Source organism: Talpa occidentalis, unplaced genomic scaffold (genome assembly GCF_014898055.3).
Source record: "Talpa occidentalis isolate TD23 unplaced genomic scaffold, MPIMG_talOcc4v2.1 talOcc4.6, whole genome shotgun sequence".
Lineage (NCBI taxonomy): Eukaryota > Metazoa > Chordata > Mammalia > Eulipotyphla > Talpidae > Talpa > Talpa occidentalis.
Window position 1 is genome coordinate 61,151,670 of NW_023604972.1, and position 16,002 is coordinate 61,167,671.

Here is a 16,002-nt window from a genome sequence, read left to right on the forward strand (position 1 = left end):
AACTACACCATTTCTTACCATTTTCCTCATTATTATACTGTGAACTACATCAAAAAGTTAATTTCTCTGTAATTAACATTTAATTTTGAAATGATTTTGACATTTTTATTTATTTTTTTACCTTTATTCTATATAAATTTTTTGCATAAATTAATTTTATTTTTTTACATCATTGTTCATTGTTAAACAATATTTGCTTCCCCCCACCCCCCTCAGGTGTAGTCCCAGTAGAGTTTCCTTCACCAATGCACCCATGTACCATCAACTCCTCCCTCCTTTCCTCTGATCCCTCTCCCTCCTCCTTCCCTGCAGTTTGTCTCTACTTTATAATTGTCTGTTTTTGCTTTGTTGTGTTTTGTACTGTTATTATTTTTTTTACACCGGTGTCTTATTTGGTTCCCATATATTCCTGCTATAAGTGAAACCATCTGATATTTTTCTTTTTCCTTCTGGCTTATTTCACTGAGCATAATTCCTTCTAGCTCCATCCACGTTGTTGCGAATGGCATGAGTTCATCGTTTTTATTTTTTTTTGTTTTTAAAGTTTTCATGACCTGAACAAGGTCATTTTTTTTTTTTAAAGATTTATTTATTTATACAAGCACTGGGCACAATCAGAAGTGCAGGAGGTGAGAGAATTCACCAGAGCCAGAGCGGAGAGTAGAGCAGGCAGAGTGATGAAGTACACTGCTGAGGGGAGCAGCGGGTGGCAGGAGAGGTCTGCGCGCCATGTGGGACCCTTGCCCGGTAGCTGGGAATTGAACCGGTGGTTCAGAGGCTGTGGGCATCTTCGCAGCCCAGCGTTCAACCGCTGCGCCACTAGGAGGCCCGAGTTTATTGTTTCTGATTGCTGAATAATATTCCATTGTGTATCTGTGCCACATCTTCTTGATCTAGTCATCTATTTTTGGGTATTTGGGTTGTTTCCAGGTTTTACCTATTGTAAATAGTGCTGCAATAAACAGATTTACAGGTGTTCCTTTGAATTAATGTTTTTGTGTCCTTTGGGTGGATCCCTAGGAGTGGAATTGCTGGGTCATATGGTAGCTCCATTTTTAGTAGACTGAGGAACCTCCAGACAGCTTTCCATAGTGGTTGGACCAGTTTGCACTCCCACCAGCAGTGTAGGAGAGTTCCTTGTTTACCACATCCTAGCCAACATTCGTTGTTGCTTGTTTTTTTTTTTTGCTATGTGCCATTCTTCCTTGTGTAAGGTGGTATCTCAGTGTGTGTGTGTGTGTGTTTTTTTAAAGATTTATTTTTTTATTTATACAAGCACTGGGTACAGTCAGAAGCACCGGAGAGTGAGAAAATTCACCAGAGCCAGAGCGGGGAACAGAATAGGCAGACTGATGAAGTATACTGCTGAGGGGAGCAGCCGCTGCCGCAGGAGAGGTCTGCTTGCCATGTGGGACCCTCACCAGCGGCCGGGATGGAACTGGTGCTGCAGAGGCTGCAGGCAGCTTCACAGCCCAGTGCTCAACTGCTGCGCCACCGGTGAGACCCTCAATGTGGTTTTGATTTGCATTTCCCTCACGATAAGGGATGTTGAACATTTTTTCATATGCCTGTTGGCCATTTGCATTTCCTCTTTGGAGAAATGTCTTTTAAGTTCGGCCCACTTTTTGACTGGATTGTTTATTTTGTTTTTGTTGAGTCCTGTGAGTTCTCTGTATATCTTTGTGATCAGTCCCTTATCAGTTGACTGGGGTGCAAAGATTTTTTCCCAATCAATGGGGTGTCTCTCTGTTTTGGTTAATGTATCTTTTGCTGTGCAGAAACTTTTCAGTTTGATGTAATCCCAGGTGTTTATCTTTTCCTTGACTATCTTTGCTTTGGGTGATGAGTCTTTAAAGATGTTATCGCGATGTATGTCTTGTAGTGTTTTACCTATATTCTGTATATTTTATGGTCAGGTCTTATGTCTAGTTTTATCCATTTTGAGTTGATTTTTGTTCACGGTGAAAGGTAGTGGTCTAGTTTCATTTTTTTGCATGTAGTGGTCCAGTTTTCCCAGCACTATTTATTGAACTGTCCGTGTTCCATTGTATATTCTTTGCTCCTTTGGATTTTGACATTTTGAGATGTGTTCTTTTTACATACTTTTCACATTTCTGGTAGAATTATATTCCCACATAACTGCAGAGCACATTAATCTCCTGGGTTTAAACACATAATGAAGGAAATTAGGGCCTCCATGGTGGCTTAAGGGGTAAAGTCACAGCATTATAAAGCTATCCACAGCCACTCCAGAACGAGTTTGATCCTTAGCCAGGGAGGTGACTCACTTGGCACAGCAGACCTTTCCTGTTTTTCCCGCTGCTCCCCTCTGCAGTGTATTTCAGTCAGTCTGTCTGTTCTGTTCCCCACTCTGTCTCTGGTGAGTCCTCTCACCCCCGACCTCTGGCCTGTACCTCAGTTCTTGTATTCATAAATAAATCTTTTAAAAGAATAAGCACATGGATAAAATTAAAGGTGTTATATAATTATATGTGGCATCTTAATAGTGAATTACAGTTCAGGAAGGCATGTTTCTGTTTCATTAGGACACTGATAGAGTAAGATGATATGAATGAAGAAGGATTTTAAACTACTAGAACAAACAATATTAATAGAAGCCCTGTGTTTGGAGTAGTCAACTCAGTTGCTACATAAAGAGACATAGTTACCCTCTTACTTCTGTTTGGTTTTGCAAGGCATAATGACACATACTTTGAGGTATTCTAATCATTGCTACCATATAAGGTGTATTCTCTGACTTTTGGGAAAAATTGATTACAGTTCAACTCAAAGGTCAAAAAAGAAAACCCACAGTTACAGTAACCAGATAGTGTTAACATGAGTCATGAGCTTACGGATTTATGCACACAGAGATGTCATTGATAAGTGATACAGTGATAGCAAGTTTTAGCTCACCATTCTGAGCCACAAAAAGCCAAATCATTTTAATGGAGCATATTCACTTTAGACATTGACACAAGAGATTGGCATTTTAAATGTTGTTGAGTCACAGTTATAGGCTTGTCAGGGCTGCTGCAACACTATATAACAGTACAAGATAGAACAACATTAAACACTGAATATGATATTGTAGGGCAGATTAAACAGCACTTGAATGATAGTAAACTAATGGAGATATGTTATAAAAATCCTAAAGGGTATGTTTCAAAAAAAAAATGCACTTCCTTAATCTTCTTTATTTCTGTTCACTTTAATAGCTAGCTGCTTTTGTTTATTTGTGATGTTTAATGGTAATTCAGTGGACTCATAATTGGTAGGAAACAGATTTGTGTGAGTTCTTTATTTTGGTGTAATGCTCATACATTCTTATATGCTTATTGGGGGTGGCAAGTCATGACATACAGTATTGTGGGAAGTATATAGGAGACAGACATTTAGAGACTTGGAATCATAGGCTCATCTGTCTGTATTCAAATGTTTTATTGTATAGTAGGCTCTGGAAAATGCATTTTAAAGCAAAACCAAAGATTAACTAGGGTTTTTTTTTTTTTAAATAAGGCTTTTTACATTGTTTCCCTCTGCCGCAAGAAATCCTATTGATCATATTGATATAATTTTATTAGTATATTTCTCCAAATTTTGGTAATGGCATTGTTAGAAAAACAAGTTTTTATTTTCCCATGGTTTAGTTCCCATGGTTGGACATGGGAAATTTCTGTGTGTTTCTTATTGTAGCTGTTATATTTATATGTTCCATTTTTACATTTACTAAGTCTGATGGCATTCCTGTCATACCCATGGTGTTAGGGTCATACATTTCCAAGCATTACATATTTGTTGAAAATATGCAGAAGGTGTAAAACTTGCACTTTTGGTAGCAGTTCATAAAAAGTACTTGTCTCCTACTTGTTACTCGTTATATATAATTACCAATGTAAATTTATTTTGACTAGCGTAAATTATTCTTAGTTAACATATCTGTATTATAGATCTTTATTATAAAATGACGTTTGTAATGTACTTAGACAAAAATTACCAATAAATCATATCCCTTGCTGACACCTATTTTCTGAGTTTTGTAACTGTTGGCTTATTTCCAAGAGAAGGCAAAGAGAGGTTTTTGTGTGCATCCTGAGAATTCCCTATGATTTGGAATGATAAATTTCATTAGAAAATTCTAACTATAGCTAAACATTTTGTCTTTCTTTGCAAATCCTGTGACAATATAGCAACTGTATTATATGCTCATATTTGAGAGATATCTTAGTCAGTTAAATTAATTTAAAATGCTGTCTGCCATAAATGGTATCTGACTTTTAAAGGCTAAAGATTTATACTCTCTGAAGAGAAACCACGATATGGATCTGACTTTTAAAAATGACAGCTGTGTAATGCTTTCATTGACTTTTTTCCCCCTACGAGTTCAGTGGTTAGTCTAACAGTTTATTTCTATTTCTCCTGAATTCCAAATAAATTCTTTTTTTGTGAATAGGCTACAGTCTGTATTTAATACATTTTGAGATCCTTTTCTGAGTATTTGCTATCTTGAGATATTGATATTTTATTTCATTGCTGTTGATAAAGATGTAGTACTTCTTTTCTCTTTTGTTAAAATTTTTGAAGAAAAACAGCTGAAACCACACATTTATATGGAGGTTAAGAATTTTGGCTAAGTTAGCTATCAAATTTATTTGAGTACAATAAAGTGAATATATTTAATGACACATAAGTATTACTATGAGATAATTGGCTCTAAATTATAGTTATTAATTGAAGTCATTTTATATTATATCAACAATTTGTCAAAGAATAACTTGATTATGGTGGTTCTCTTCAGTTTTCTAGTACTTTGTGCATGTGTATGTGGTTGTACACCACATCCAGATAGAAGACCTGGATTCAGCTTACCCAACCCGGGATACCTCATGATCCTTTATTCCCTCTTGTTTGTTTTTGCTTGCTGTTCCACTGTCTATACCAGTATCCTCCTTGTGCCCTCTTGCTATGTGTTCTTTTGTCTTCCCTCCTTCCTGTTTTCCCCGACCCCCAGTGCAGGTCTCCTTCACACAGGGAGCCTGTCCTGTCTGCTTACTTTTTACTTTCCTTTTCATGAGGAAACTTCTTGTAATCCACAGCTGATTGATATTACATTCTTATCTAAGTTAATGACGAGACTCAGTAAAGAAACCAATCTCTTGAAGAACATACAGTTGTCCTGGTTTACCTTCATTTCTGAATCACTGAAAGAATTGATCTCAGGGGTAGTCCCAACATGTGTAGCCATATAGGTTTGCAATAAAAGTAGGACCACAAAGCAGTGTTTTTAAGGGAGCATAGAGCTGCAGTGAAGTTTATGGAAAACTGGACAACTGTATTAAAAATTCATTGAAAGATCAAAAGAGAAGCATTTGCTTGTTATTAGTTTGATTTATACTGAGCTTGACCTCCCACTACTGCTTCCTTCCTACACATTGTACATTTATAAAACATACACACACTTACGGCTGCCATATAACATGTACAAGATAAAATGATGACAGAAAGCTATTACTGCTTTAAACAAATGTAAGCTGTTTAGACTTGGAAAGACAAAGGGGAAAAAATGAACTGTGCAAATAATGACTAACCTTGTAGTCTTTCCTTAAATGTTCATAGTACTCCTACATCATACTCAAGTAAGGGAAAAGAAACATTTATCTCTCTAATGAGTGCCTGGATTGAAGGAAGTGATTCAGGGAATAAAATGAAGCAAATAGGAGTATTCAGTGAGATGATGCTGTTGACCTCACATAAAGCAATTAGTTATTTTGACAATGAATAGATTTTATTTGGAAGCAAACAATAGAAGAGAGGGCAGATACCATAGTGTATTCATGGTCAGAACCACATGTACTTCCTGGACTTTAAGTCTCGCAAACCCTTATATAACCTCTGTATAACCTTTGGAGACCCACCCCTTCAGTTCTGCTGGAGGGGTAAACAATGGGAGATGCAAAGCATGGCAAGTCTTGTAGTTTTCTGATTTACCTATTACTGAGTACTCTCTGACCTCATTTAAACAGGTTTCTGGATTCATATTAATGTTCATACTACTTTTAATGAGTCATAAATTTGTTTCTATACATTGGGCATTTCCTACTGTACATGCAGCATTAGTTCAGGCTCTTCACGCTCTTTCATATATATCTTCTGAGTATAGAAAGCCTGAGTGTTGAATATTAAGATGGGTAAAATTTTAGAAAAGTTAATATCAAACCTAATGTGATTAGTATTACTTAGCTCAAAAAACTAAATAAAATGGCATTTGACAGTTGAAATATATTTGAAAGATCATATAGATAACAATGAGCATTTCTTTCCATGTCTGGTAATTGAGAAAGCCTTGATTGAGACTAAAGGCAATTATGCTCTTCCTAATACTTATTAGTTAAAAAGATTGCCAAAGGAATTGTGATTCTCTTTGCAGAGCCTAATAAAGAATTATATCACTAGCTAGCTAAAATGGATTTACTTTGTTCTATTGGAAATAGAGTTTGATTTTTGACTTTATGTTAGTTTAGCCTAAGGATTAATTGAATATTCTAAGTTTTAGGTTAGAATCTATTTTTCTTGCTTGTTGAATTAAGTATTTTCTTCTAGAATTTAATATATTAAACTGCTATACTGATTTATTGTTATTTAACATGGTCTAATTGGATATTTTTTAATGTCTGTGATATTCAAGGTTTATAGAGAAGAGCAAATTATAGAACATGATATCTCACCTTTTGGAACTTGTTTTGAAGTTAGAAACAGGTTGGTAACAAATAATAGCATGTATTTAAGGCTGCATTGTAAGAAGCAGACAGTATTTAAGGTTGTAAGTAGTTGGCATGAGTGGGACTCTCCAGTGTAAAGCAATAGTAGGGTCACTATTTTGGAAATATGAAGATGGAGGAAAGGCAGAAGAATATGGAGAATTTTAAGGAAGGAAGGTTTTAGAAAACTGTTGTAGTAAGCAATAGGTAAGAGCAATGTCCAAGATGATCAGGGTATGGACTTATGTGGGAGAGGAATGGGAGGATCAATAATTTAGTAATTTGCCTAGATATGGTACCCAAAAAGAGCTCAAATATCACGGAGACTAGGATTCCTGTACTTCCCAATCTCAAGATAACATGTCAGTTAAGTAAAGGCAATCCTGAAAGATAACTCTGAGAAGTTGGTTTTGAACATCTTGAGATCATAAAAGTTTGGTGTACTCCTGACATTGAACTTGACTAGATTATTCCTTTCTGCATTGCTCAGTATCTTTCTGTTACTACCAGACTGGGAGTATTTCAGTTGCTTATGTTAGGTACATTTTGAGAAAATGCCCATAAATTTCATTGTTTCTATTTTAAGGCTACCTATATGAAGAAATGGTGAGATAATTTAGCTGTGTTCTGTTTCTGTTTTTTTTTTTTTTTCTTTATACTTGTCCCTCTTGGCTAAAACAAGATCTAAGATGAATTGTGTTTACTCTTTCATTATCAGGATTCAGATTTCAGTTCATTTGCTTATTTTAAAAGGAAGAGACGTCCTTTAGACTACCAGCAAAGTTTTTTGATTAAGCTCTTATTTTAGGATTAGATCTAAACTTTAAAGCAAATAGTTCACAGGTAGATAAATTTAGGAGATCTTAAGAGACTTTTGAAATCATCTGGTATAGTTAGGACAGCCCCATATTTCTGAAGTTAATATTAGAATTCAAAGGAATAAGTAAAAGCTAAGATTTATTGAACTGTTATCTCCTGTAATTATTAAAATAATCCTTTAACATGTACAATAAAAAAGTGATAGCATTGCTGTTTTCTTCGTGAATGTCCTTTACAATTTTTACAATTTAGTTCTGTGGATGAACAATTATTATTTCTAATTCTAATCTAAATCAAATGGACTCCTGACTGTAGAATTGAGGCTACCAGAGGGTCAGGAGGCAACAAAGTAGGGAGGGGACAAAGTGGACTTTGGTGAAGGTCTGTGGGTGCCTTGGTGGTGGGTGTGGTGTGGTAATATACATCTGACAGTTGTGGTCCTATACCTCTAAATCATATATTATTCTAAACCAATGTTACTTCAATTTTAGCAAATGGTTTATTTGTTTAAATTAATAGAGAAATACTAATAATTAAAAGACAGCTCATGTCTATCATTTAATATAGCATATCATTCAATGTAGTTATTGTTTTTATTCCCAGACATATGCACACGCATTGTGTTCATGTTTTAACAAATACATCTACTTATACAGTATTTTAAAATATAATTAATAAAGTTCTTTTAATTATTATCTCCTTGATCCTGAAATCCAGTCCCTTTAATTTTCTATGAATTTTGAAACTATTTTGTCACATATAAAAGTATGTATATATACATGTATATACACATATACACACATACAATACAGATATGTTGGTAAATTTTATATGATTTAAATTTTGTATTCTAAAGGGAAGAAATGCCTGGAACAGGAAATACTCAGTGTACAAGATATTTGGGCCTGTGATCTAAAAGAACTCAGTCCCCCAATCACTAGATATGAATTGGACTTAACAGGAAGGATTTTTTAGTAGATATTTCATCTGTATTATTCCATGTGCTCAAACAAAAATAAAGCTGTTTAAAGAGATTAATTTTTTTTAAAGAACATTAAATACCCTACTCAGTTACTTTTCTTTTGCTAAAATGTTAATGTTTCCTTGGCTACTTTTCTTCCTCATCCATAATAGTCATACAGCACGTGTTATGATAAAGAAATAGAGAACTCAGCAGGGGAATGTTTTTCAGAAAATTATTTTATCTTTTTTTTCCTTTTTTTTTAAAGATTTATTTATTTATTTATACAAGCACTGGGTACAGTCAGAAGCGCAGGAGGGTGAGAGAATTCACCAGAGCCAGAGGGGAGAGCAGAGCAGGCAGACTGACGAAGTACACTGCTGAGGGGAACAGCGGGCGGCAGGAGAGGTCTGTGTGCCATGTGGGACCCTCAACCGATGGCCAGGGATCGAACCGGCCATCGAACTGGCAATTTCACAGCCCAGCGCTCAACAGCTGTACCACCAGGGGAAGTCCCAGAAAATTATTTTATCTTTTTGTAAAGCACATAACTTAAAACAAGCCTGGAGGTCATCTTAATTTTAATTTTTGCATGTTAAGAAGACTTTTGCTACTTTGTCTAATACTATATTAATATTTTCACATATATTAATATTTTATTTCACATAAAATTATATAATTTTCACATAAGCGAAAGTACAGCTTCATCTGTATTTATTATTCTTTATTTTTAAAGTGTGACACTTCTAATAAAATACATTTATTACAGCTAAAAGATGGCGGCAAGGCATCTCAGGCGAATGTAAGAATAGGCGATATGGTCCTGAGTATTGATGGGATAAGTGCACATGGAATGACTCATCTTGAAGCCCAGAACAAGATTAAGGGTTGTACAGGCTCCTTGAATATGACTCTGCAAAGGTAAGCTGCTATTTGTTCATTTCTGAGAGAGAATACAACACTGTGGAACGTGTTTTTGTGTGTCTGATTCATGGTATTAACTAAGAAAGTTTCTACTACCATTGTTTCATATGCATCAAGAATGCAATGACTCTTATATTGGGTAATAAAATCACCTGAGAATTGGCTAAAGCTTTGGATTATCGCCTCATAAAAGTACATGTATTTATATACTTATCATTTTAGGTACAGTTTTAGAGAATTTAAGAATTCCTGAAATTTCCCTATGTATTGCAGGCTTAGAATTCTTACAGGGTAAAAGCTTTTGGCCTTATTCCTTTGGATAGTAGTGTACAGGGAGTATTTTTTTAAGGTGTGGTTTGGCTTTATTGCTCTGTCCTTTACCTGTTTTCCCTATAGGTAGAAAAATAATTTTTCGGTAAACTCATTTGTAGGCCAGATTTTCTGAATTTACTGTATTCTAAAGTTATTCTGCCCTTAATTATAAAACAACTAATCATCTTATTTTTTACTATACTGTATCAGGCATTTTGAATGTTCTAAAATTTGACCAATATTGAAGTTTACTTGGATTGCTTGTTAAAAATACTGATTCCCATGCTGAATCAGAATATCTAGAAGAACCACGAATTATATTTTAATAGGTTCCCTATGTTTATTAAGAGTTATTAAGCTAGATTCTCTGCAGTTTCTTCAGCTGAACGGAAGAGATGAGAAAAAGGGAATGGGGACAGGGTAATTGAATAAAAGATGTGAACCTTTAGATTTATGAAGGTAAGCAGCTTGATCATTTATCAGGTGGTTAATGGAGGGTTTTCAATAAATATTGTTTTTGAGGATTACAAAACTGTTTTATAATCTTACCAAATTTGGAGAAATCCAAATTTTTACCACAAAATCTCATAATCTTCCATAAATTATTGTGTGTATTGTAAATCTTCAATAAAGGATAATACATGTGTTACCTTTCAAACTTACTTTTTTTTTCTTGGAGTAGCTCCTGGGATTAGTGTTCTCTAGAAAGCATTTTGGAAATGCTTCTTTGTTCTGTGCTGCTGTTGTACTGAGATTGCTTTATGAAGAATATATTCATGGTAAAATATGTGCTTGTCTAGATGAGTATAAATTTTGTCTTTATAAATGATAGGAAAACATTCTGTGAATTTTAATTTTTAGAACTACTTTGATGTATCATGGCTTTTTAACCAGTTTCCTTTTGGGTCTGTCGTATGTGGAGAAATTTCTTTCAGGGGGACTATTGAGTGTAAGGTTATGTGTATTTAAACTTTGATACCAAGTAGCTTTACATTGGAATGCATTTAAAAGTAATCATTGGGAAAAAATAATCTTTCTAAAAAGTTCAACTTAAGTAGATTTTTCATATAACACAAGAATTGTTATAAATTAAATGAAGATAGTCATTTTTTATTTAAGGCATTATTGCTAAGTGTGAATTTGTACAAGAAGTCAGAAGCTTAATTTGTGTTTTCTGCAAAATAAAACAAATACAGATGATACTGAGCTCTTTCTCAAATTCTAAAATTGAAAGGTTGTAAGTTCTTTTCCTGGGCAGTGTATCGTTTCTTTCATTCCAACCCACTTGTTTTCACATTGTGCTCCCTGTTTCATGGCCCAGGGCCTAGTATCTTATTTTCTGTTGAAAACATTTCTGGGTCCCATGAGAATAGATGAAAACCAGATGTTACCCTTCTTGGATGTATTTCAAATTGAAGTAATCTGCTACTGACTCTGATGAAAGATTCTTTTAAGCTACTTAAATACAAAATTTTACAAACCAACTTGTTACAAATACTTAAAGATACTACTTAATATTATCTGCATATTTCTGAATATTGATAATTAGGGACCCAAAATATGAGAGGAAATGTTAGAGTTCTGTTATTATTTAGTATAATGTTTTTCAATTTTTTGAATATTTCTTGTGCTAATAATGTCAGCCAGAAAGAGATTTGAATTTAAGAGAATTCATGGGATAACACTTAATGCAACTGAAGTTATATATTATACCTTTTAATGAAAAAATAAAACTTTGAAGGGCTACTTTTATACTATGGCTATTCTCTCCTTAAGTTCTCTTTTTTCTCATATTAAAGCAAATACGATTTCTTCCATTTATTTGTGAATTTGAATGGTAGCATCCTTAACTGACTGCAGTTACAGTCTTTATTCTATAACCAACCAGACTGCTTTGCATTCTCCTTCCAAAATGAATGCTATACAATAGTACTTTCTCTATATAACTTTTTTTTTCCATAAACATGATATTTTCCTTATGAATATGTACTCTCTTCACAAACTTGTCTTGGTCCAATTTGCCTGGAAGCAGAACCTGAGTGAGGATTCAGTGAATGATATATTAAGGGAGTTGTTTTAAATGATACTTACATGGGAATGTGTGAATCAGGGTTGGGATCAAGAAACGGAATTGAGCAAGGGTTTGGTCTTAGGAGATTTCTAGCCTTGTTTTGATATACTAGGGAGTCTGGGAACAAAATAGCATGATAGTGTCTATCTTGCCTCCAGCTAAGGCAGTTGGAATTTTACTCCTCCCCTGCATTTGATAGTCATTGGCCACCAAACTGACTAGAAGAGTCTATGTGTATGAGTGTGTGTATGAAGGAGAGGGTTAGGAAGTAGTTTCTGTTGCTTCCATAATCACCATTAGCAACAGTGCAGGGATCATCTCAGGGATAGGTATATATACCAAAACATTAAAAGGATCAAGAGGACCTCTCTGGGCACAGAAGCACATGTCAGGAGGTTCCAGTCATACCTGAGTTCTCTCTTCAGAGAGTTCAACTCAGAAGTCTTGGCTAACTCAAATTATCTTCCCACATCAATACTACTGATCAGTGAATACCATATTTCTATATAGGATAGATTTTTCACCATCCCTCATACTCCTTTATTTCTTCTTATGAAATTTGCTTCATCTGGAGTGCCAACCACCTGTTTACACTCAGTACATGACTCTTAGCATCCATGAACTTAGTATCTAACCTCATTATTTATCCATAGTATAGTCTTACTATTGCAAAGCACTCATTTTCTCCCCTCTGAACTCCCATAAGCTTATGCCATTTGATTTCACATTTAATTATATACTAAGTATAATCTGGAATAACAAGGCTAATTCTATAAGTCATATACAAATAAACCTAATTTATTAATAGTCATACCTAATGCTGCCTATTTAAGCAGTTATCCCATGAATATTAATTTTATTTTTTCCAGCTTTTTGGGGGCACTATTTATATTTGATAATATCTTGTTTAGTCTTGTATTTTATTTATATTTTAACTTGAGATAAAAGTTTGCAACATTGTATGTTTTTAGGGGTAAAGGATATAGGTGCACACCTCCACACCTCATTTATCACCAAAGTACCAATAACCCTTCACCACAGTCCTCGAATATATTTTTAGTGTATAGTTCATATTTGATAGGTATTATTTCCCAAACTTGGAATATTTATGTATTCCAGAAATACTTACTGAGCTTTTACTATTTGTTAGACACTGTTGGCAACAACAATTAACTAAGTAGCATACATAGTACTGGTCTTATAGTGAGCAGATACAGACTATATAATAGACAAGTGAATAAAAATGTATAGTATATATAGTGTGGTAGTAAGTGTGTGGGGGGAAATAAAGCACATGAGGGAGATAGGGAATGCAGGGATAGGGAATTACAAGATTGTTATTATTGTTTTATGGAGGTAATACTGATTTACAACATGTGTTTGATCTAGAGATGTAGGTTTCCACATCTTGTCTTCAGATGTTTGTTACCACACCACACCCACCATCAGCATAACCATTGCCCTCTACCATACTCCATTGCTTTCCCTACCCCTTGGCTCTCAACTTTCTCCTTACTCCTCTCTAGCCTCAATTTTAGTCAGTTTTCTCGCCTTCGTTTTTTTTATTTGGTTTGTCTGTGCCTTTGTTTTCTATATTTATATTTCAAGTATGAATGAAAATATCATTGTTTTTTTCCTTCTAGCATAATTCCCTCCACTTCCATTCATGTTGTGAATGTCAAGAATTCATCTTTTGTTTATAGTGAAGTAGTATTTCATTCTGTATATACCACATCTTCTTAATCCACTCATCTCTCATTGGGAACTTAGGTCATTTCTATAAGTTAGCTGTTGTAAAGTGTGCTGCACTGAACATAAGAGGGCACATATCTCTTCAAATTAGTGTTTTTGCATACTTAGGTTAAATACTTAGGAATGGAATTGTTGGATCATATGGTAGATCTATTTTTAATAGCTTAAGAAACCTACATATTATTTTCCATACAGCTGAACCAGTCTACCATCAATGTAGAGGGGTTTCTTTTTATAAACATCCAGTCATTTTTTTGATTATGGGCCATTCTCAGAGGTATAAGATGGTGGTATCTCATTGTGGTTTTGATTTGCAGTTCCCTAAGGATAAGTGATGGTGGATAGTTTTTCAAGTATCTGGAGGCCCCATATATATATATATATATATATATATATATATATATATATTTATATATATATATGTATGTATGTATATATATATATGCATATATACACACACGGTATATATGTGTGATACATACAAACACATATATACACATACATACACATATGTCTGGAGAAATGTCTATTTAGCACTTCTGGCCATTTTTTGATTGTGTGTGTGTGTGTGTGTGTTGTATGATTGCATTTTAAAACAGCATATGCTTGGAGCAGAGTGAGTGAAGGCAGGCTGGTAAGGAGAGGCCATAGAGGCAGCAGAAGTAAATAGAGATGGGGCAGAATTTGTAGCGCTTTGTCAATAATTAGTCAGTATATAACCAAGCTTAAGTCTTCCTAAACCTATAAAAATGGTGAGAAAGTTACCGTTGCTTGAATAGATCTACATCAGAGTTTGAGAGAGTCCTGTTCCCCTCCTTCCAGTATTCCCTAGGGTAGAATGTAAGAGACAAAACCCTTTTTTGTTTTTGAAATGAAGGTTACCAACTCTTGTGAATTTTTATTTTTGTATTAGGTATTATTGTCATGTATCTGTTCATTTAAATATATATATATTAAGTTTTGTATTGTATAGGTCCAAACTTAATATCCTAAAGTACAATTTCACTAAGACAAAGTAAGATAAAGAAACTTGCTTGATTAACTTATTTTGTAACTTTTTAACGTAGCTTGATATGGGTACATGTAATTAATTACATTATCTGTCCTCGATAGCCTAAAAAAGGTACAATTTGATTCACTATATTTCTGGTTATCTAGTAAATAAAAAGTTATGGAAAATTTAATTTTCATTTGTCTTTTATCTTTGGAAAGTATTGTAAAGTTTTTTTCTGCAGTTGGAACTAATTCTAAGAGTGTTACAATTGGACAATGAAAATTCCTATTTGAAGTTATTTTTCCTCTTGGGAAAATTAGGCAAATAACAAGGTACTAATTTTTAGATATCAGATGCATTTTGCTTATGCTTTTGATCCAAGTCAAAGTAGATCATTTTAGAAAGAATATAGTTTCAACTAATGAAAGAAGAAAAATTCTTTTCAAAGTTTTGATGTTTAGTGACTCTATTAACTGTATTAGAGTTAGATTCTATGAAGACCTTTTTTAACTATTTTATTTCAATAATTCTTTGCATAACTTAGATAAACTTGCTACTAACTTACTGTATGAATATGGGTAATTTGCTCTTGTTCTAGTTTTTCACCTATAAATGGGTAAATCTTGCTATTAAAATAAACCTGTTTAAATTTGGTTATTTTGGCTTAGAGAATCAGGAAATTGGACTTTCTTCATTGATGCAATCTTAAATTGTGCCAGGTTAGCAAAGCGACTTGTACTGTTCTGCTGAGTTTAAGGTGAAAGGTAGGTCAGATGGAGATTCAGACTGCTCGTAATAGTTTAAAAAAATACTTTATGTATTTATCTTTATTTGCAATTTTTAAATTAATCCTCCCAGAACCTCAGAGATTATATATATCTTTCTAGTCTTTTTTTTTACATTGTCACTAGTGACACATTTATATTTTGTTTTGTTTTGCTTTTCTAAGACTTGATTATAACTTGTTATGATTGGAAGTGAAGATCTAGAGGGACTGAGTTTTGAAAAATTATTGACGTGCTTTCTTTCTACCTTTCCCTTCTTTCTCACCCTTTAAATAACAAAAGAATTGTCAGAGGACCAGTAACTACCAACAGATTGTTATAATTTAATAGGCACATAGAGTTAACAAGAAAAAGAAAAAGTAACTGCTATACCAGATTGAAGCTGTTAGCCATCTTTTGTTCAACTGGATTGCTTAGCATGCTAATACTGTTAGATTTATGGGTTCAGCTCTGGTATTTCTCTTACTAATAGCACAGTGGAAATATTTTAGAAAGTTTTTATTTTAGTAACATTTTCAATTTTCTATTTGAGAAATTATAATTCATGTGAATAGACATTTACATTATTATCTTTTATTTTGGTGGTGCACATCACCACTTATTTCCCTGTGTCATTTCACATGCTT

General features: G+C 34.0%; 1 protein-coding gene across 7 annotated transcripts in view; it reads left to right on the forward strand.

Annotated features, from left to right (window-relative positions):
• The window catches only part of PDLIM5 (PDZ and LIM domain 5), a 237,195-nt gene that overhangs the window by 69,499 nt on the left and 151,694 nt on the right, over positions 1–16,002 (forward strand). For all 7 annotated transcript variants that reach the window (XM_037530166.2, XM_037530164.2, XM_037530165.2 and 4 more), the window contains exon 3: positions 9,308–9,459. In XM_037530166.2, coding sequence (XP_037386063.1) covers positions 9,308–9,459 — 152 coding nt within the window. The remainder of the gene's footprint in view (positions 1–9,307; positions 9,460–16,002) is intronic.